Source organism: Arachis hypogaea, chromosome 4 (assembly GCF_003086295.3).
Source record: "Arachis hypogaea cultivar Tifrunner chromosome 4, arahy.Tifrunner.gnm2.J5K5, whole genome shotgun sequence".
Classification (NCBI taxonomy): Eukaryota; Viridiplantae; Streptophyta; class Magnoliopsida; order Fabales; family Fabaceae; genus Arachis; species Arachis hypogaea.
The window spans coordinates 122,286,583-122,310,352 of record NC_092039.1 but is presented as its reverse complement, the minus strand read 5'-3'; the positions used below and the strand labels follow the sequence as shown (position 1 = coordinate 122,310,352).

Here is a 23,770-nt window from a genome sequence, read left to right as displayed (position 1 = left end):
ATTAGTTTAGATTATGTATTTTGGAAACAAATTGGTGGGGTTGGAGACTTGATATTAGACTTTGGGGAGCTGGAGACCCGTTTGGTGTGACTGTGGAAGCTTGGGTGTTGTGAAACGGTGACAAATTATGACGTTCCGGATTTTATGAAATATCGGTTAAGGTATGATTTTGGTTTCTTGTATATAATATATAATGTCTTATAAAAACATAGGCTAGACAACCTAAGATAAGTTGAATTATGAGATTGAATGAATATGATAAACGAGGCATGATTGTGGTTAATTGATGATGAGTATGTCTGTGTTTTCTCTCTGGTTATAAGGATGACAGGACACCTATTCCCTCTAATGGTGATAGGGCACAGATTTTCTCTAATGGTGACAGGGCACGTACTCCCTCTAATGATATTAATGCGCAACAGAGACACTGTGCCCGGATTAGCTATCGGACATATCGAGTTGGCTGTATAACCGACAAATGAGCTCATTAGCCATATGGCAGACATACATCATATGCATATACTTGTTTTGTGTGATTGTGCATTATTTGGATTTGCTTACGTGATTATTATTCTTAATTGCTAAATTTGCTACCTGTTGTATCTGTATTCTACTTGTATTTGTTTTGTCTATACTGCTTGTTTGTGCAACTGAGAGGCCCCTTGTCTGGCAGAGGAGTGACGAGGACAGTTTCACCAGGGTTTCGGAGGGCTGGAGGAAGCAGGAATTGAAGGGTTAAGTTAGAATTAGAGTTATCATTCGAGATACAAAAAGGATAAGTTAAGAGTGAGTTAGGACTTTAAGATCCTTAGACAACCTATCATACTTATGGATTAAAACTATAATTTTAAGATTTAAATCTGAGTGTCGGAGTTATAGGATTGTCTTTGACTTTTCCAGGACCTTATATCTTATGTATGCGGCACCATTATCATGCTGAGAATCTCCGGTTCTCATTCCATACAAATATTGTGATTTTCAGATGTAGGACGTGAGGCACCTCGCTGGGGCATTTTGGGAGCTTCTGAAAGCGAAGATCTTTTGTGTTTTGGAACTCTATTTTAGTTTTGATGTATATATAGATACTCTTACATCTTCACTATATATATATATATATATATATATATATTTTTTTTTTTTCTTCTTAGAGGTTGATTTGAAAAAACAGGTTCTGTAAACTATCTTTTGTGCCTTTTGGGTATATCTTGTATATGTGTATGTGTGTGCGTGCGCGTGTGTGCGTGCGTGTGTGTGTGTGCGTGTGTGTGCCCACACGTGCTTTGCTCTTACCTCGTCTGGTTTGCATGCGTGCGTGCATGCGTGCGTGTGTGTGCCCGCGCGTGCTTTGCTCTTACCTCGTCTGGTTTATGTTTAACGCTTTCGAGAGTGATGCACTTTTCTGTTTAACGCTTTTGTTTAATCTTTCCTTCAAAGGCTCCTCAATATAAATTTTTTTCAACTATTATTATATATATATATATATATATATATTTATTTTTAGAGGTTGTAATACATTGCTACTTTTATTTTATGACTTAAGCATAAGACTATGTGTGGTAGGGTGTTACAAGAAGAGGGGGAAGTGAAGGTAGGGAAGGGAATCCGCCGCCGCTCGTTGTTATTCGGTCCCTGGAATTTGCTGATGTTCCTTGTCATTCGGTCCTCACCACTGCTCCTTGACGTCAACGCCAGCAGATTCGCGAGGGTGGACGTCGCGCGCCGCTCGCCGTTTCTGTTTCTCCTCCTCGCTCAGTCGCCTGTCGTTGCTACTCCTCGCCTGTCACTCGCTGCTGTAGTTGTTCTTCTGCTTCTGCTTCTGCTTCTATTATGTTGTTAGTTTCTGATTATGATTCTTTTATATTTTTTTCTTCTGGTTACTCTTGCTTCTAGTTGATTACATTGTATTACTGTTGTTGTTGTTCTGCTTCTGCTTCTGGTTGATTACATCGTTTAACTATTTCATTATACAGATTTGTTGATCCATTATCCATTTTTTTAATGTTTATTACATTGTTTCATTGTTGTTGCTTCTTGTTCTGCTTCTGCTTGATTTTGGGGAAGAAGGAGAAGGGGGTATTTTGGTCCGAATGACGATTTTTAAATTACCTTAGGAATGATTTTGTAAGCAAAAAAAGGTTGGGAATGAAAAAAATTTTCAGCCCCTACCTTAGAGACCAAAATCATACTTAACCCTTGTTTCAATCTTTTAAATCTCACTAAATAAATATAGTAGCTATTTAAAAAAATATATTAAAATATTAAAATTCAACAAGTAATCCTACAAATAAGTTTTTCAATTATTGAGTTCTACCATATAAATTATACAATAATAAAAATTATATTTTTTAAAAATCTAAAAGATTTAAATTTTAAAATAACTACAATATTATTTAGTGAGATTCAAAATATTAAATTTTTAAATATATAATCAACAATAATTTGATAAACTCATTTAAATAAAAAAAAATTATTATAAAAAATTACAATTTGATAAAATTTTAAAATACAAATGACAAAATAATTTTATAATTTAATTATTTTTATTATTTTATGTAAAGAGAATTTTGTTTCTTAAGGTCTACAAAATAATATTAAAATTAGTAGTATAAAAAAATATTTTAAATTTAATATTATAAAAAATAAAAGAAATTTATATAACGACTAATTTGATTAATTTTTAAATTTTAAGGATGAAAATGACTTATACCTGACCTTTCAAGGATTATTTTGATTATAAATAATTTTTTTACATGTCAAATGACACGTGACATATTAGGTGTCACTGACTTGACACGTCAACTAATCATCTTGTGATACGCATCATACAAAAAGACCAATTTAACTTACGTTTTATTTTTTAAAGACTAATATGACTAAAAAAATTATTTAAAGACTAATTTAAAAAATAAATGATCTTTTATGATCGAATTTGACTATTAATCCTTTCAAATACTAATATGCACAACATAAAACTCGAGCACCACTATCCAATTGCAATGCATGTTCCAAAAAGTAAGAGAATGAAACTCAAAACACATCCATTAGCAAAAAGAACCGTACAATAAAAGGAATTTAAAAGAAAAAGAAAAAGAAAAATATATAAATAAACCTCAAACCAACCCATCCATCTATGTATGTCTGTTAAATTAGCAGATCAAACTGAACAACATAAGTTTTGGTGCTTGAGTTCTAATTGAAATTTCATAAACGAATTTTAATTTAATTTATTTCTAGTCACTTGATAACTCCACTAATTAATTGTTTATAGTTGTACACTAAATATTTTAAGGAAAAAATTTGGTAACAACAAATTTTCAGCTATAATTAGTCAAAAGTTTCTATAATTTACTTTATTTATATCACTTAATAACAGTTTTATTTTTTATCTCACACTCTTATCATTCCACTTATCATATTCTTATCAACTCTACTTATTAATGATATTAATTATAATATCATATTTCTTATTAGAGAAATTCTCCATATACAAGCATTTTTTTATACAAGTCTTTACAAGTTATTATATTAGCGCGCTTGAACGTTACTGCACGTTCTTCTTCCTCTTCCTCTTCTTCTTCTTTTCTTTCGTTTCTTACTTTCTCTTTCTCCTTCTTCAACCGTTACTGCACAATTTCACTGCACCGTCTTCTTCTTCTTGCTGCACATTCTTCTTCCTCTTCCTCCTCTTCTTCTTCTTCTTTTCTTTCGTTTTTTGCCTTCTCTTTCTCCTTCTTCATTTACGTGCTTTTCTCTTTGTATTCTTTTTTCGTTATTCTTGATTTCCATTATTTTTTGATATCAAGCTCTGAAATCATTTTTGAAGAAGAAGCAGCAGAATATGAGGAGGAGAAAGAGAAAGAGTTCTGAATTATGCATAAAGTGTCCTTTGGGTGTATTTTCTATAATCGTTTGGGTGTATTTTCTATAATCGTTTTGGTGTATTTCTGAAGTTTCATTATTTTCAAAGCTTGATTTCAGAAACCATGAAAATCGAAAAAAAAGAAGTAAGAATACCAGTAATAAACGAGTAAAACAACTAATGAAAAGGCAAAGAGAATAACGAAGAAATATCGTTTGGGTGTATTTTCTATAATCGTTTGGGTGTATTTTTGAAGTTCCATTATCTTCAAAACGATTTCAAAGCTTGATTTCAGAAACCATGAAAATCGAAAAAAAATGAAGCAAGAATACCAGTAATAAACGCAAATAAAACAACTAATGAAAAGGCAAAGAGAATAACGAAGAAATACATGGAGGAGGAGGAAGAAGAAGAAGAAGGAGAAGAAGAGGAAGAGGAAGATGAGTTGTTCATAATCCACGATGAGTGAAGAAGAAGAAGAAGAAGAAGAGGAAGAGGAAGAGGAGGAAGAGGAAGAGGAAGAGGAAGATGAGTTGTTCATAATCCACGGTGAGTGAAGAAGAAGAGGAAGAGGAAGAGGAAGAGGAAGAGGAAGAGGAAGAGGAAGATGAGTTTTTCATAATTCACGGTGAGTGAAGAAGAAGAAGAAGAAGAAAGAAGAAGAAGAGGAAGAGGAAGAGGAAGAGGAAGAGGAAGAGGAGTCGTTCATAATTCACGGTGAGTGTAGCGCTTTGGAAACTAAATAACGCATTAAAAGACTCTAATGTGTAGCAACTTGTAAAACTTGTAAGTCAAAAAGACTTGTATGTGTAGCAAGCCTCTTCTTATTATTAGGCATTCTTGTAATCAATACTTAATATTCCTTTTATAATTTAATTTTATATTTAAGAATACATTAAATATTAATAATAATAATAAGAATGAACGGTAATGATAATATACATTAATTGAGTTAATTACACTTGATTCTTTGTTTCCCTTAAGCATTTAATGTCAATCAATGGAAATACGAAAAAATCATTAATTCTTTGTTTCCGTTAAGACATTTACTTGCACTTGATTCTTTGTAATATATACCTTCCATTAATTTAATTATGATCATTCAAAAATCATGACTATAATACCATTGCAAGCAGAATAGTGTATAAGTCAAGAAATTTTACAAGAAGTCATGTTTATCGTTGCAAATAGTATGACATTTGAATTCGACCTTAATACGGTACCTATGGTAGAAGGTGCTAATGAAGAATTTGAACAACAGACGGATTCACCCGACGAGGTTGTTGTCAGTCAACCAATTCTCGAGAATATGAAAAACTACACTTACTTTGATGAAGTATGGTAATAAACTGATTTAATTTTTTTTTGTGCTTTTATGTGCATTTATAATTATATTGTATACTAACTAAGTTCATATACATAACATTCATACATACATATACATAACATCCATAATTACATACAACTAACATCTAAAAATTAAATTCATGTTTATTAGATATTACATCCATACACATATAATTTTTTAGTTATTGTATATGTAAATATAAAGTTAACATAGATGTTTTTTAAATTTTATCATAATGGAATTTAAAAAAATATCAAATTCTTAAATTAATTTATTCAATTGATAAATTTATACATAACATCTATAAATTCATACACATAACATCCATAATTTCATGTTAATAACATCCATAATTTGTATTCATAATATTTATAATTTCATACTTATAATATTTATAATTAATATTATCAAATTTTAAACTATACGTCTTATTGTATTTTTTAAATTATCTCATATGTGCACTTAGGCCATGATTTTAATTATTTTAATATTTTTATTTAATATTCATATGTATGCTTATTTATTGATTTTAATATGACGAGTTAATAATTATTTTTAAAAAATTATTTTTTAATTTTTGTTATATTTTACTGTTTATTTTTTATTTTTTAATAGTTTATATGTAAAATATAAGTTATATAGTAGAAGTTGTTAAAACTTTTTAATTTAATTTCTATATTTTTTGCAGAGAATTATTGTATTTTAATGGATAATAATGTGATTGAGAGATGTTAGGGATTTAATTTGGAAGAAACTGAAATTAATTTTGGAAAGAACATTAATGATTTCAAACATGCAGCAAAATAATAAGTGATAAGGAAGATAAATAATAAGGAGGTATATGTCACTTGCTTATCAAGAGAATAAGAATTTTTATGTAATATTTCTATATTATAATTATTTTTTGACTATCTAGTATCATTCATATTTTAATAATATACTTTAAGTCCACACTTTTAAACATTAATGACTAACTAATGATAAATAATTATAAATGTTGCTCACCCTCTGACATTCAACCATAAAAATACACGATTCTTTTTTTTTCAATAGTATATATCAAAATATGGCTAATTTTAGCATTAACTTTTTCAGTCACATGTATTTGATAAAAAAAAAAATAAATAAAACAAGTAGTTCTGAAAAATTTTGCTATACTTAGAAGTCCTAAAGGAATAAAAAGTATCAAATGATTTTTTAGACATATATTAAAATACGTAACAACAGCAAAAAATAACTCATTTTTACATTAATTGTGTGAATGATCATTTAAAATAACGAATGTAATTAAACTATTACATAAAAATTAAACTCATTTTGTAATGGACTTGTATCAAATCCCCAAAAAATTGTAACAATGGACTTTATCTGCCTGATTGAAAACTTTTAATAGTATGGAATTGATAAATCGTGTTTAGCATTGTAATTTTTCTTGGACCTATGAATTTATTATTTCAATTCTTAAAGAATTTATTTGGTATTTTTTTTTAAATAACGTATAACTGTATAAGTTTACTTCAAAATTTGTTAAAGACCTATTTTTTATTATTTAAAAAAAAAAGTTATTTTCTTCTGATAATATTGAAATTAAAGTACCAAAAAAATCTGAACTCTCTTCTTATATAAGCCAAAGTAAGTTTACTTGATGGAGTCAATGATATGAAACATATTAAAGAGAGAAGATTAAGTATAACTCTAGAATGCAAGTTAGCAAACTCAAATATTAGAGACAAAGATGTCACAACCTTGAGACTGTTAAGTTTGTGGAGGATAACCAAGCACAGAGATGTGTAGATGCAGCAGTTACATTCAATAGCACCATTTTAGAAGCTAAGTGTGGAAAAATGGCATGAATATCTCAGCCTTCCTGCATGTGCTTTGAACTTTGAAAGGGTCTGCAGAAGCCGCCACAATCAATAGTTTTCTTGTCTTCCCCTAAATGAACTGCAATTCAATATCACACTCTCATGAGTATGATTTATCATCAATAATACATACATGTCGCTTATGCAAGTGCCTTACTTAGAACACCTCAAACAAGGAAGTTTGTGGTGGAAATGAAAGATAGAAGATAACGAGAAAATTAAGCATGAAGGACGTCAATGAAAGTTGTTAACAAAGTCAAATAGTAGTGACAAAAATATACTATCAAGGAACTTCACTATGAAGCAGAGAATCTACTCTGCATATAACAAAGTACACAGAAATCAGTATTGCTCGGTTGAAGTTGCAAATACTTATTTTGCTTGACCAGTATTGTCGACTTTTACACAATACAAAATGAGAGTGCTAGAAGAACCATGTTACTCAAAGTAAGCATAAAAAAATCTTAGGATATTTAAAACGACATGATTGGCCATATTATGCAAATTATTTCAAACCAGTTTGTGGTTTCAAAAGTCCGATAGAACCAGCCATAATAAGGATCACTATCATTCTTTTCTTCCGTGAAACGAGAGGCAATATCGCACTTGGAATAATACAAATGCAGGTAATGTTACTTGGTGCATGTCTCTTAGATAGCATCACCATCACTGCTTCACTATAAAAACCCATTAGAGTGTCCTAAACATTCCATCCGTTGAAACCTACTGCTATACGATCACAATAATGGGGTTCTTATGTTCTCTTACTTTCTCCATACAGTTTCTTCTTTTCTTCTCATCTTCCCTCTTCACAAACTGTTTTACTTTGAATGATTCAACTACAACTCATCATCATGAGTGCCATCAACATGAAAGCAATGCCTTGCTCAGCTTTAAAAAAACCTTCATCATAAGTAAGTCTGCTTCTTACAATCCTTTCAGTTATCCTAAAACTCTTTCTTGGGTTCCTGCCACAGATTGCTGCTCCTGGGATGGCATTGAATGCGATGAGCTCACAGGTCATGTGATCGGCATTGATCTTGGTAGCAGCCAACTCTTTGGTTCCATGGATCCCAATGGCACACTTTTCTCACTTGTGCACCTTCAAATCCTTGATCTTTCAGACAATGACTTCAATCAATCTCAAATTCCTGCCAAGATAGGTGAGCTTTCACAGCTAAGATATCTGAATCTTTCTCATGGCAATGAAAACACATTCTCTGGTGAAGTTCCACCTCAAGTTTCACAATTGTCCAACTTGTTGTCCCTTGATCTTCGCAGCTATACTCTTGAGTCACCTGCATACGATCTAATCAACAATTTGCAACTCAAGGCATCCACTCTCACAAGCTTAACTCAAAACTCAACTAGACTTGAACACCTTCGTCTTAGTTTTGTGACCATTTCATCATCTATACCTCATACTCTCACAAACCTTACATCCTTGCAAAAACTCAGTCTTCGCCAATGTGAACTATATGGTGAGTTTCCAGTCGGAATATTCCATCTCCCAAACATAACAGTCTTGAATTTTGGGAAAAACCAAAATCTGCAGGGTACATTACCTTCCTCCATTGGAAACCTAACCAATTTAGCTTTCTTATATCTTGAAGATAATAGCTTTCATGGTGAAATCCCTCGGTCTCTTTTTCGACTTAAGAATCTTGAATCTTTGTCGCTGTCCGATAATGTTTTCGAAGGCTACCTAGCAGTTGACATGTTTTTGAAGCTAAAGATGCTTAATGTTCTTGATTTGTCTTTCAACAGATTGTCCTTGTTCTCACAAAATAGGGATGTCAATGTGACAACCCTTCCTCCAATTCACTGGTTAGGATTGAGTGGTTGCAATTTGATTGGGGAAGTTCCAACTTGGATGATGAATCTAACCTCTCCATATTACTTGGATCTTTCTCAAAATAATCTTCAAGGTGAAATTCCATATTTCCTCTTCACGTTAGAGAATCTTACAGGCCTTGATCTAGCTGGTAATATGTTCGAAGGACAGATTGAGCTTGACATGCTTTCAAAGCTCCAAAAGCTTACTGTTCTTGGTTTAGGTGGAGGCAACAAATTCTCTTTTCTTGAAGGAAAGAATACTTCCAACGTAACATTTCCTTCTCAAATTCAAACTTTGGTTCTAAGTTCATGCAACTTAGTTCGTTTTCCCAATTTTATACAACACTTGCAAGAGTTGACTCGTCTTTCCATATCAAACAACAACATAAAGACAATACCGAGTTGGTTATGGAACAAAACGACTCTTGAGAGTTTGGAAGTTTCCAACAACCTATTGATGGGAGATATATCCCCCTCCATATGCAACCTGCAGTCACTTGTGGAACTTGATTTATCTTCCAACAATTTAGTTGGCATGATTCCATCATGTTTGGGAAGCTTTAGCCAATACCTTAAACTTTTGGATGTCTCAGGAAACAAATTGACAGGCAATATTCCTCAAATTTATGTGAAAGGAAATGTCCTTCAGTTGATCGATTTTAGTTCTAACAAGTTGTACGGTCAATTACCAAGAGCACTTGTCAATTGCAGAAGGCTAGAGTTTCTTGATGTGAGACATAACCATTTCAATGACTCATTTCCTTTTTGGTTGGGATCTCTTCCTAAGTTAAAGGTTATTTCTTTACGTGATAATAAATTTCACGGAGCTATAATGTGTCCATTGAAATACACATTTCCCTAGCTTCAAATCATGGATCTTTCTCAAAATGGTTTCTCAATGAAATTAACATCAGAAATAGTCATGTGCTTCAAATCGATGATGATATCCAACAAAAGACAACTGGATTTCAAGGACGTGATTCATAGTGACAATGCGGTAATAGATTTTGATTCGCATCCATTTTCAATGTCCAACAAAGGAGTTGTCATGCATTATGTTGTTGCCGTTGTTGGGAGTCAATACCTTCATCACATGGTAGCTATTGATCTTTCATGTAACAAGATTTCGGGAGAGATTCCAGATATCTTGGGAAGTTTGAATGGTCTTGTTGTGCTCAATTTGTCCAATAACATGTTTACTGGCAGCATCCCATCTTCCTTCGGAAAGCTTTCAAATCTTGAAGTGCTCGACCTTTCTCTCAATGACTTGTCAGGGAATATTCCTCAACAACTCACAGGGCTAACCTTCTTGGATTTCTTCAATGTGTCTTTCAACAATCTCTCAGGTCCAATCCCAGAAAATGGACAATTTTTAACATTTGATGATAATTCATTTAAGGGAAACAAAGATTTGTGCGGGATTCGGTTGTTGAAGAAATGTGAAGACCATCCTAAGCTTCCATTGCAAAAACCTGATGACGATCAAGATTTTGAGTCGGGATCTTTCTTTGAATTGTATTGGATGGTAATTCTAATTGGATATGGGGGTGGCCTTATTGCTGGGTTAGCACTGGGAAATGCTTTCTCTGTAGATGTTTATAGGTTGCTGAAAAAGATCTCTTAAGTCACAAGTCTAGATGTTGGTCTTTTCATGTGTGTAATCTTAGATTATTTTTATTTTTCTGTTTGCTTTTAAAGTTATTGTGTTTCTCTTATGTAAGAGTCAGCTATATGTAAACCCAAATAAAAATAGGCAAGATAAGAAAATATAAATATAGTATGTTATATATCAATTTTGTTTGTTTTTTTTTTTGAGAAAGTACGAGGAACCAATTGAATATTTGTACAATGTGTACAATAGAGATTTAGGGAGTAGAGAAAGTCTAGGGGACCAACACTTTTGTTGAAATCTGGCCAGCATTTAACCATCAAAGGAAAAATGATTAATTCTACACCATTAGATTTCATCTCACACCATTAAAAATATTGATGATGGCTAATTGATGGCTAAACATCACAAATTCTGCTGTCCCCCTAGCACTTCTCGAGGGAGTATTAGAAATATAACCATTAGCAGTGACGGATCCAGAAAATTTTGCTGGTGAGGGCAAATCATACACAATAAAAACAATAATTTTTAGGGTAAAGCGTATTTTTTGTTCTTAATATTTGCAATTTTTTTAAATACACCTAACGTTTAGTTGCATTCAATTTTATCCCTAATATTTTTAATTTATGTCAAAATTATCCCTAAATGTCAACTTATATAAAATGTTAGGAATAAATTGAAAGCTTATAGGGATAGTTTTGATACAAATTAAAAACGTGTAAGAACAAAATTGAATGAATAAAAAATGTTAAAAAAATTAAATAAATTAAACATTAGAAATATTTAAAAAAACCTAAGTATTAGGGAAAAAACAATTTACTCTAATTTTTATAATTTCACAAAAAATTAAAATTATAATATGAATATAAAAACTCAGCAAACCAATCACAGAAAAATATACTAATAAAATTTTATTATACAATAACCATTAATCAAAAAATAAAAATATTACACGAGTTATAAAATAAATGTAATATAATTTAATAAAAGAAAAATTACAAAAAGATAAAAATAAACTTTTAATTAAATCAAAAGAAATTAAAAAATAAAATAGAGAAAATAGAAAAATAGAAAACTGGAAGAAACTAAAAAAATATAATAGCAAAAAAGTTGATTTTGAGAATAATTAAGGTTAGGATTATTTATTTTGGCTTCTCATTTTTTTATTATTTATTTAATTACTCTTTTATTAAATAGTTAAAATTAAATTTTATATATTTATAAAATTAAATTTAATTAAATATCTTTCAATAACATTAAATTGTGAAGAGTGGGGTCAAAATTATTTATATAGTGGGGGGGCAAATGAAATTTAATACTACATACTACTTAAGAATTTTATAAAACTCAATGGGGGCACTTGTCCCACAAGCTATCATGTAAATCCGTCCTGACCATTAGTATTATTTTTTTTCATCAGCTGAAATTTTTGGGATGAGTGGTATCATGACATGGTATTAGAGCGCTAGACTAGTACTCGGATGGTTATTCTAGATAGTATGGAGAATGTTCATTTTGTAACTCAATAGCCCATTGTACAAATAGTCCATTGTCTCCCTAGTAAGACTTTTTTTTTTAAATAAAAAAAGCCATACTTTGTGTTATTTGATATGAAAAAACATTTTTTTCCAAAAGCAAGTATTCATTGATATAAAAAATATTATAAGTAGATCAAATTGACCAACAGTAATACTGCAATAACAAAAATGAGATTTCCGAACAAAACTAAAATTACAACCATGTCCATCCATAGTCTAAATCTTTTCATTTGAAAAAGTTACTCACAAAAACAGGAAATTTCTTCTGCTTTTCTTTCTCTTCTATTTCAAGATGAAAAGTCAGCAACACTATAGAAGGAAGGAGAAGCAATGATGATCAATCTCTCTCTTTTTCATCGTAAGAGCACTAATTGTTCTCATAGGAATTGGAGGAGAATAAGAAATAAAATTACAACAACACCCGATAGGGACAATAACCTCCTCTATCAAAGGGAGCACAGAACAACCCATTAAGGGAACAAAACCATAGTCTTGAAAAAGAGAGCAATTACCAATGAGTATGAAAGGTTAATATATCCATCTATACAGTATTCATAAAAAAATTTTTCGGTGAAGTATGTGAAGTTTAGCAACATGGAAAGGAATCTGTAGAATTCTGGTGCTTTGATTGTAAAAGAAGTTTGAATCAGATGATTTTAAGAATGCCCAATTAACCACAGTTAAGGTGTGTTGAAGTAATTAGTATTTTGATTTCCTGCAGTTTAACCGTTCTATATATGTTGATGGCTCACATATATAACAACAAATAGGATCTTGTTAACTCTGAATTATTGCATATTCATATACTCTTGTCAATAATGCTTTTTAATTTCTTTTAGCAATTATCATTAACATCTGTTGTAAAATTTAAAGCTATTGAGATATGGAAACATGCGTAGAACAAAATTGATATGCCCCATCATATTTTACATTATTTTCAATATAACTACACATCTCTGTTCAAAGAATTGAGTAGAGGTTGCTTTCTTGCAGTTCTAAGCCGCTTGTGTTTGGATCATAGAAAAGTGAAATGCTGTCACTGCCATCACAGAAGACCCCACCCAGTTCATCATCACTGGCTAGTGGCTACATTTTGTTGTTGATCTTTTGTCACTTCCTCATCAAGTTCATCTCCACATGCATTGTTTGAGTTCTTTTCAACCAATTCTCTAAACAGCGAAGAGCGAAAGAGAAGGCCAAGAGCCGTGGGAGAAGACGACTTGCTGCTCGAAAATCGATACATTTTGTTATCAAAGACTTCTTGATTTTCAGTATAATTCAGGTGATCAAGACTGATGAAAGAGGTATTGTCAAAGGGGAATGGTTTTGAATGTTGTATTGGATTTGGAGCATAGTTGGATGGAGAAGTGAGTGTTTGAGAGTTTAGTACTACTTCTGTTTCAGGTTTTGGGTCTTGGGAGTTTTGGTGTGAAGGCTTTAACCATGTGATGTAATTACTTAAATCAAAGTTGGTGACAGCATTAATTCCTCTATACTCAATTGCTGCTATGTCATAGGCTCGTGCTGCTTCCTCTTGTGTGCCTGCTGTTGAGTCTATATCAGAATTTTGACTTCTAATAAATAGAAAATAATATGAAATTGAACATTACTCACAATAATACATTCGTTATATAATTATTAAAGAAAAAAAAAGAAAGAAAATGAATAATTGTTATGGATGTGAATTCCTTTAATTTTTAATTGAATTGAATACATTTTAATTTCACTCATTTATATAATTTTCTAACTTCTATAAATAACAAGAGAGCATACTATAAAATAGTTTCTTATAAAAGCTCCTTAACTATCCACCATTTTCTCTCTTCCATCCTTTGTCTGCCTTAACCACAATTTGAAATCTACTCAAATTTTAGACGATCAAAGTGTGGTACTCAAATTGTGAGAATAAAAGAAAGGCAGACAAAGGATGGAAGAGAAAAAATGGTGAATAGTTAAGGAGTTTTTATAGGAAACTATTTTATAGTATGCTCTCTTGTTATTTATAGAAGTTAGGAAACTATATAAATGAGTGAAACCAAAATGTATTCAATTCAATTAAAAATTAAAGGAATTCACATCCATAGCAATTATTCAATTTTTTTTTATTCTCACAATTCTCCATCTTGTTCACAATTTGAAATCTACTCAAATTTTGGACGATCAAAATGTGGTATTCATATCCGGTTGCATCATTTTTACAATGACTCCCTACATACCCTTGTTCAGGATCAAACCAATCGTAGTTCCTCTATTTCTCCATGTAATGCCTAACATGAAGCAATATTGAGCAATTCCAAACAGTGTTGGAACTTGTTTCTTGACACTACTTTAGTCAACATATCAGCAAAGTTTTCATCTGTGTGTACTTTTATAAGAGAAATGTTATCTTTCTCTATAACATCGCGCACGAAGTGATATCTTACATCAATATGCTTGGTACGAGCATGATGAACCTGATTTTTAGCCAAATGAATTGCACTTTGACTATCACAACTTAGATTCACACAATCTTGCTTCAACCCCAAATCATCTAGAAGACCCTTAACCACATTGCTTATTTCACCCCTTCTACTACTGCCATGTACTCAACCTCTGTAGTAGATAGTGCCACTATATCTTGTAACATCGATCGCTAACTAACTGGAGCACCTTGTATTTTATATACATAACCAGTCGTAGAATGTCTTCTATCTAGATCACCAGCATAATCAGAATCAACAAAGCCGCTGATTTGACATGATTTTCCACTAAAGCATAAACCTTTGTTAATGGTACCTTTCAAGTATTTTAATAGCCACTTGACTGTTTCCTAGTGTGCCTTACCCGGGTTTGCCATGAACCTGCTAACAACACTAACTGCCTGTAAAATATTTGGGCGTGTACACACCATAGCATACATTAGGCTACCGACTGCACTAGCATAAGGTACATTTTTCATGTAAGCCTTATCCTCTGCTATTGTGGGAGATTGTTTACCAGAGAGCCTAAAATGTGGAGCCAACGGCGTTACCACCAATTTAGCATTTTATATTTCAAACCTTTCTGATGAGTTTGGAAAACTCTAAATTAATATTTGTGATGACTAAACATTATTAAAAATAATTAATTACAAAATTATTAATCTGATTTTCATTTAACATATTTTGATTAATAATTTTGTTGCAGGTTTTTTTAATTGGGCCGAACAAAAATAAAAGAAATGTTGCAAAGCCCAAGTGTAAATTTTGTTCAGCTTTGATTTCAAAGATTATAATCAACAAAGTGAAGCTGAATTATTATTGGGCCAAGAATAAGTTTTTGGTTCTCATGCATGATCCAAAACAAGTGGAAGAAAGAAAGCAAAATTGCTTTCAACGGATCCAAAATTCAAACTTGTGTTGGATTTCAAATTACATTCAACTATCATTTATTACATGGGAACTATGAGAGAGAAATTGACAAAGTGATGTGATTGCAAGCACCAAGGCTACACGTTTGTCAGTAAAAAGAGAAAGGGAAATTAATTCACTTTTATCTTTTGGTTCATTAACTACTATTTCTCTTTCCTCTCTCTCATTCATCTCTTTCTTGTTTCTCTTCTTTGGTTATTACACAGAAAATATTGGTAGCCATGGAAGCAAATGTAAGCTACCGAAAGGAAGGGAGAACAAGCTACAAGACCATCATGATGATGGCACGAAAAAGAAAAAGAAAAGTATGCTGTGGCTAAGATTTGCATCACTTATGGTAAGATTTTGTGATGAGATCTTGGCTTCTCCATATCAAAAATGGAAGAAGAAGATTCGGCCAGCTGGAGGAGATTCTTGAAGCATGGCTTGTCTTTGATTCTGCTCAACCACCACGGGGAGTAGCTAGAGTGGCGAAGTGATGGTTGAAGGCAGAGATTGAAGCAGATGAAGTCATTATCATCATGAGGCATCAAGGGCCAGAAATCCATCTTGGAGAGGAAGCCAAGGATGGAGAGCCCGGATTGATGAAGGGTGATGATCAAGAAAGGACTAGAGGTAATTGCATGTTGGTTAATGCATGGTTATCTCTTCTCTCTCTAAGTGGCCGAACCGGTTCTGTGATTGTTGAAGGAGGAAGAAGTTGGTTCGGTTTTGGCTTCAAGTGTGGAGGCTTTCCTCTTCTTTAAAAAGGGGGAACAACCACTGTTTGAAGCAAGGAGAAAATTTGAGAGTGCAAGGCACAGAGTTCTCAGAGCTACCTGAGCTAACAGTTTTTCTCTTCTCCTTCAATGTATTCTGTTTTGTAATTTTTCTGTTTAATTTTGTCATGTCTTGAGTCTCATGGAAAAAGGCAAACAGTGAGGTTTGTAATGAAAAAGCCATAGAGCGGAAAAAAGTAGAGAGTGCAAAATTAAAGGAAAAGCCATAGATGTCTTAGAGTTCCTTTGTTCATCTATGTTGTGTATCATGATTCTGTGGGAATCCCCTTGTAAGTTGGGTTAGCACTTTACAAGTTGTAATCAGATTGATTATAGTGAAATTCCATCATGTTTGTGATGGAGACTTGATGTAGGCTGCACTGCACTTAGCAGCCGAACCAGGATATATCTGGGTGCAATCTTCTTCTCTTTCTACTCCATTTCTGTTTTCTACTACACAGGAGCAAAATCCAGAATTATCTCGTGCCAAGTGACGAGACAAAACAAAAAGTCTCGTGGCAAGGGACGAGACAAAACAAAGTTGCTCGTGTCCAGTGACGAGCAAAAACATAAAAGTCTTCTCTGAAGGTCAGCAAGTGTTAGCATCAGAAAAAGGGGGCTAAGATTCAACCCCCCTTCTCTTAGCCACTGAAACCATCAATTAGTATCAGAGCTTGGTCTCAAAGAGATCAAGCTTTGCAGCTTGGAGTAAAGATCCTCATGGCAGAAAACAGTGGTGCAAGTGTGTTATCATACAATCTGGCTGAAGGTCAATCAAGCAACAGACCTCCTCTCTTCAATGGGAAAAATTATACCTATTGGAAGGAGAGGATGAAGATATTTGTACAAGCCGTGGATTACAGACTTTGGAAGATCATCTTGGAAGGTCCTAAATTTCCAACTACCACAAATGCTCAAGGAGTAGTATCTCTTAAACCAGAAGCAAGCTGGACCGAGGAAGATAGGAAGACGGTGGAGTTAAATGCCAAGGCAACCAATATGCTCAACTGTGCCATCAGCTTTGAGGAGTACCGACGAGTATCACGATGCACAACGGCAAAGGAAAACTGGGACAAGTTGCAAATCACTCATGAAGGAACTACCATTGTAAAGAAAACTCGGACAGACATGTTAAACAGGGAATATGAGATGTTTGCAATGAAGGAAGGAGAGTCCATTGATGAACTGTTCGAACGGTTCAATATCATCACTGTTGGCTTAGATGCTCTTGGAATCACACATTCAGAATCTGTGCTAGTGAGAAGAGTGTTGAGATGTCTCACAAAAGAGTGGGAAACAAAAGCTTTAATTATTTCTGAGAGTAGTAACTTAGATTCCATGACACTTGATGATTTGAGAGGAAATCTTCTTGCTTTTGAAAACTCCTATTTGAAAAAAGATTCAAAAAAGAAAGGAATTGCTTTTTCTTCTGTGACTAACCCTCTGGATGATGAATCCAGTGATAACTCTTCTGAAAATGAGTTTGTGTTGTTTGCAAAAAAATTCAGGAAAATGGCAAAACTCAAAGGCAAAGGCAGCAGCTCAAGAAGGATGAAGAAAGACCTTAGCAAAGTAACTTGTTACAATTGCAAGGAAATGAGTCATTTCAAATCTGATTGTCCCAAGTTGAAAAAGGAAGAGAAGCCGAAAAGAGTGAAGAAGAAGGGACTGATGGCCACATGGGAAGATTTGGAAAATGACTCAGATGATGATGATGAAGAGTCTGAGACTAAATCACAGCCCTGTCTCATGGCAAATGAGATAGATCAGGTATCATTTCAAAACTCTGACACTGAAGACCTTCATCTTATGATAGACCATCTTTCTGGAAAAATAAGATGTTTTCTAACTGAGAATCAAGATCTTGAACAACAAAATTTCATTCTTAAAGCTAAAAATAACTTTCTCAAAGAAAAACTAAGAGAGGCCGAAACTGCTTGTGATCTTGTGGAAGAGAATAAGCAGTTAAAAGCCCAAGTTAGAAGCTGTGAAAGTAACCATTCTGTCCTTGCATATGTGAATTGTTTTAAGCAAAATGAATAGTTGCTTAAAGAGGTTAAAAGACTTAAGGAAGACTTAGCCAAGTTCACCCAAAGTTCTGAAAATTTGAATCAAATCTTGGCTAGTCAAAAACCTCTTTATGATAAAGCTGGGTTGGGTTTTTATAAATCTGAAAAATCACATTTTGAAAACATTGCTTCATCTTCGAATGATGTTAAGTATCAAGACCCAACTTCCTTTAACAAAACAGCAACTCCAAGATTTTGTAGAGTATGTAACCGAAGTGGTCATTTTCCAGTTCAATGTTTCTTTGGAGAAAGAATGATAGGTGATAAAGTTTACAAGGTTGTTTTTGATTATAATGATCTGGGACACAAGAGATGGTTTAACGTGAAAGGATCCAAGAAAATTTGGATACCTAAGGTCACTTGAGTTTATTTTGTAGGTCTGCCTAGCATCCAAGAAAAAGGAAAATATGTGGTACATGGATAGCGGATGCTCTAGGCATATGACCGGAAAGACAACCTTCTTCATAAAGCTTGATGAATATGATGGAGGACTTGTTACCTTTGGTGATGATGCAAAAGGAAAAATAGTGGCTGTTGGGAAAGTTGGTAAAAACTTTTCTTCTTGTATAAATGATGTGCTTCTTGTAAATGGTTTGAAACATAACTTACTTAGTGTTAGTCAATTGTGTGATTTAGGTTTTGATGTTATCTTTAAGAAGTTTGTTTGTTTGGTTGTTTGTGAGAAAACTGGGGATATTTTATTTGAAGCCAAGAGATGCAGCAATGTGTATGGATTAACTCTTGAGGATTTAAAGGAACAAAATGTAACATGCTTTACATCTTTTGAATCTGAAAAATGGCTTTGGCATAGAAAGTTGGGACATGCTAGTATGTACCAAATTTCTAAGCTAGTCAAAAAGAATTTGGTTAGAGGAATTCCAAACATCAAGTTTGATAAGGATCTTACTTGTGATGCTTGCCAATTGGGCAAACAAGTAAAATCCTCTTTTAAATTAAAAGATGGAATCTCAACCAAAAGGCCATTGGAAATGTTACATATTGATCTTTTTGGTCCTACTAGAACTCAAAGTTTGGGAGGTAAATATTATGGTCTTGTTGTGGTTGATGATTACTCTAGATTCGGTTGGGTACTTTTCCTTGCTCATAAGAATGATGCTTTTTATGCTTTTTCCACCCTTTGCAAGAAAATTCAAAATGAAAAGGATTTGAAAATTGCCCATTTGAGAAGTGATCATGGAAGAGAATTTGAAAATCAAGATTTTGAAAAATTCTGTGATGACTTAGGAATTTCTCATAATTTCTCATGCCCTAGAACACCCCAACAAAATGGGGTGGTTGAAAGAAGGAATCGAAGCCTTCAAGAAATGACTAGGGCCATGCTATGTGAGAATGAAATTCCTAAATTTTTATGGGCTGAAGCTGTGAACACAGCATGTTATATTTTGAATAGAACAATCATTAGAAAAGGGTTAAAGAAAACTCCTTATGAGCTATGGAAAGGAACCCCTCCAAATCTTAAGTACTTTCATGTTTTTGGATGCAAATGCTTTGTACTTAACAATAAAGAAAATCTTGGAAAATTTGATCCAAAATCTTATGAAGGAATGTTTGTTGGATATTCCACCACAAGCAAGGCTTATAGAGTTTATCTCAAAGAGCATAGGACAATAGAGGAATCCATACATGTTACTTTCTGTGATTCTAACTTAATTCCCAGTACTGTGATAGATAATGATTCAGATGAAGAAGGAGCTAGAACAAGCAAAGAAAATCCTAAATCTGTCCAGAATGAAGAATCTGCCAGTCCAGTTTTGTCTCGTCAGATTGAAGGAGAAACTTCCGATTTGTCTCCTGAGCAGGGACGAGAAACTGAAACAGTGAGACCACCAGAAGTTCATCAAAGCTCAACACCTGTCCGAAAGCCTAGAGAATGGAAGTCCATGAGGGGCTATCCTCATGACTTCATCATTGGTGATCCCTCTCAAGGTGTAACCACAAGATCCTCCACCAAAAGGCAAACCAAACCTAGTAATCTTGCTCTCTTGTCACAAATAGAGCCCAACAATGTCAAACAAGCTCTTGAGGATCCATCATGGGTCAAAGCAATGCAAGAGGAGCTTGCTCAATTTGATAAGAATAAGGTTTGGACAAAGCTACCATAGATTGTTCATCAAAGGTAACATCCCTGCTAATTACAAACTTAGAATCATTTATACTTCAAAGGCAATAACCTTGAACCCCTCTTGGATGCCCCAAAAAGATTGCCTTCTTAACTCTATCATCAAGCTTATTATCTTTGACATGATAATAGGTTGTGCATCCAAAGACTCTGAGTTTCTCGTAGTCTGCATGTTCCCCTGACCACACCTTATAAGGTGTGTCTCCATCTAGAGAAGAATGTGGGGATCGATTCACTATGTAGCAAGCTGTAGCAACCGATTCTGCCCACGATTCTCTGCCTAACCCAGAATTAGAGCGCATACACCTTGCCTTCTCAAGTAGCGTACGATTCAGTCGTTCGACGACACCATTCTGTTGTGGTATTTCTCTAACTGTCCAGTGTCTTGCAATGCCTTCTCGGTCACATAACTCCTTGAAAGCCCCATCCGTGTACTCTGTGTCATTATCAGATCGTAGAGTTTTCAGCTTCCTACCTATTCGATTTTCAACCATTGCTCTCCACCGCTTAAAAGTATCGAATACCTCATTCTTATGTTTGAGGAAGTAAATCCAAACATAACTGGAATAATCATCAACAAAAGTAACAAAATACCTAGAACCACCATTGGAAGTAACTTAGCCGAGCCCCAAACATCAGTATGCACATAGTCTAACAACCCTCTGCTTTTATGCTTGCTTGTAGAAAACTTCACCCTATGTGCCTTTCCATACACACAATGCTCACAAAATTCCATTTGTGGTTTCTTCATATTCTTCAGCAAACCTTGTCCACAAAGCAATGATAGACCTTTCTCTGACATATGTCCAAGCTGCATGTGTCATATTCTTGTGCAATTTGTTTGATCTCTACTTCCACCGATTCTAACTGCTAACTCACCTGTGACTGTTGTCTCCAAAAGAGAATAAAGATTACCGTGACGAACTCCCTTCATCACTACCAAAGAACCACGAACAACTTTTAGTACCCCATTTTTCACAACTATTTTGCAGCTATTTTTCTCCAACAAACCTATGAAGATAAGATTTTTCTGCAAGTCTGGAATATGCCTCACATCCTTTAAAGTTCTTACTCCTCCATCATGCATCTTGATTCTTATAGTACCTAACCCCACAGTTTTGCAAGCATGATCATTGCCCATTAAAACTGTGCCACCATTTATGCTTTCATAGGTAGTAAACCACTTCCTATTTGGACACATGGTGAGAGGCTCCTGAATCAAGAATTCACTTACCAGAGATTTCATAAGATTGTTCTGTTACAGAGTAACGATCCTCCTCATCATTTGAGACGTAGCTTGCTTTTTGCTTTTCTTTTGGGTTGTTGTTGTTCTGTTTCTTGAAAGTTATCTTCTTATTTGGACGATTTGCTTTGAAATGTCCAGCCTCACCACATTTAAAGCATGTTCTCTCTGCGTGAGGTCTAGATTTTGGCCTAGACTTTCCACGCTTATTACCTTTTCCTCTTTCATTAATCCTTCCTCTAGCCGCGAATAATCGTTGTGCTTGATCATTATACTCTCTTCCATTTGAAGATGACATTACACTTGTAGCAACCTTAGGTAGACCATCTGCTAAAAGTGATGCCCTCGTCTCATCCATAGTCAGAGTGTCACCCACCAGCATCAATGTCTGCACTAGATTTTCATAGGACTTCGGTAATGAAAGTAACAATATGAGTGGCTGGTCTTCATCATCAACCTTCACATCTATATCCTTTAAGTTTGATATGATCCTATCAAACTTATTGATATATTTTCGGATTGAGGTGCCTTCCTCCATCTTGCATGTATACAATTTGGATTTTAAGTAGATTCTGTTAGTTAGAGTCTTCGTCATGAAGTTACTCTCTAACTTTGTCCAGACACTTGCTGCAGTTGTTTCTTCATTCACCAAGAAAGCAACATCCCTCTCAAGGCATAAGATTATTACAGCCCGTGCCTCAAGATCAAATTCCTCCCAATCCTCATCTTTCATTCCTTCTGGCTTTTTCTCTTTTCCCGCTAATACCTTGTGTAACTTTTGTGATATAAGCAGATTTTTCATCTGCATCCTCTAATAGAAAAAATTATTTTTTCCATTGAACTTCTCGATTTCATATTTGCCTACTTTGACATTACTACTAGTAGAAGCCATTATATTCAAAATTGAATTTTACCACTCAAATAATGAATAATATAACGTTGGCTCTTGATACCAATTGTTGAGTCTGCCGCGAAATTTTGACTTCTAATAGATAGAAAGTAATATGAAATTGAATATTACTCACAATAATACACTTGACATATAATTATTAAAGAGAAAAGAGAAAAAAATGAATAATTGCTATGGATGTGAATTCCTTTAATTTTTAATTGAATTGAATACATTTTGATTTCACTCATTTATAGTTTCCTAACTTTTATAAATAACAAGAGAGCATACTATAAAATAGTTTCCTATAAAAGCTCCTTAACTATCCACCATTTTCTCTTTTCCATCCTTTGTCTACCTCCCTTTATTTTCTCTCTACCTTTCTTTTATTCTCACACCTGCATTAGTTAACAATAACAAAATGTCATTCATAAGAATTGAATTGAAGAGGAAAAAACGAAAAACATAACTATATCTTTCTTTCTTTCTTTCTTTCTTTCGATATTTGTGCATGTGGTAGTCCATTTCCTCTGGAGGAATGGTTTAATATGGTCTTCAAATTGCAAATGGGCTTCTTTTGTAGTTCTTAGAATTTCAATGTTAATTTTATAGACTTGAAATTTCATTCGATAAGTAATTTTATTTTGTTGTTGATTAAGTGTTAGTCAATTTGGAGGAATGGTTTAACATGGTCTTCAGATTGCAAATGGGCTTTTTTTGTAGTTCTTAGAATTTCAATGTTAATTTTATAGACTTGAAATTTCATTCGATAAGTAATTTTATTTTGTTGTTGATTAAGTGTTAGTCAATTTGCACTATTTGTTGATGTCCAATTAATTTTAGGTGACACATGGCGTTAACTAATAATGTGAAATTGTCACAGCCTAAAATAAGCGATGACTGACGCTCAAACAAATAATCCCCCAACAAGCCTAACAGATTTGAATATAAGATAAATAAGGTTACATATGTTTTTGATAAATAAATATGGATGAATCCTGCCTATGACATATGGAGCAGATGACGTCTAAGAACTCAACAAAGAGTAAATACCCATTGCAGATCATTACTCTTGAATAGAAAGACTCACATAATCAAATATTTATTCCTGAAAAATATTTAAAAAAACACAGTGAGTTTTGCAATCCAATAAATAGGCAGTACATCTATGATTAATAAGTAAAAAAAATATTATTAATAAGGGAGTTCTCATACAAAAATCAAATC

At 33.5% G+C, this 23,770-nt stretch overlaps 2 protein-coding genes and 1 long non-coding RNA gene across 3 annotated transcripts; all 3 read left to right on the top strand.

Annotated features, from left to right (window-relative positions):
- The first annotated feature begins 7,720 nt into the window (after positions 1-7,720).
- On the top strand, positions 7,721-10,701 carry LOC140184501 (receptor-like protein 40). The gene has a single exon (XM_072236169.1). The coding sequence runs from the start codon at positions 7,818-7,820 to the stop codon at positions 9,768-9,770; it is 1,953 nt and encodes a 650-aa protein (XP_072092270.1). The 5' UTR covers positions 7,721-7,817; the 3' UTR covers positions 9,771-10,701.
- Positions 9,780-10,532, top strand: LOC112795360 (uncharacterized). Its single transcript, XM_029297651.2, has one exon. The coding sequence runs from the start codon at positions 9,780-9,782 to the stop codon at positions 10,530-10,532; it is 753 nt and encodes a 250-aa protein (XP_029153484.2).
- A 1,718-nt stretch (positions 10,702-12,419) lies between the features above and the next one.
- LOC140184360 (uncharacterized) lies at positions 12,420-13,592 on the top strand. Its single transcript, XR_011880818.1, has 2 exons — positions 12,420-12,740; positions 13,049-13,592. It is a non-coding gene; the product is annotated as an uncharacterized lncRNA (long non-coding RNA).
- The last annotated feature ends 10,178 nt before the right edge of the window (positions 13,593-23,770 follow it).

Coding starts and splice junctions, on each gene's coding strand:
- LOC140184501 (XM_072236169.1), top strand. CDS start 7,818: ATGGGGTTCTTATGTTCTCTTACTTTCTCCATACAGTTTCTTCTTTTC.
- LOC112795360 (XM_029297651.2), top strand. CDS start 9,780: ATGGATCTTTCTCAAAATGGTTTCTCAATGAAATTAACATCAGAAATA.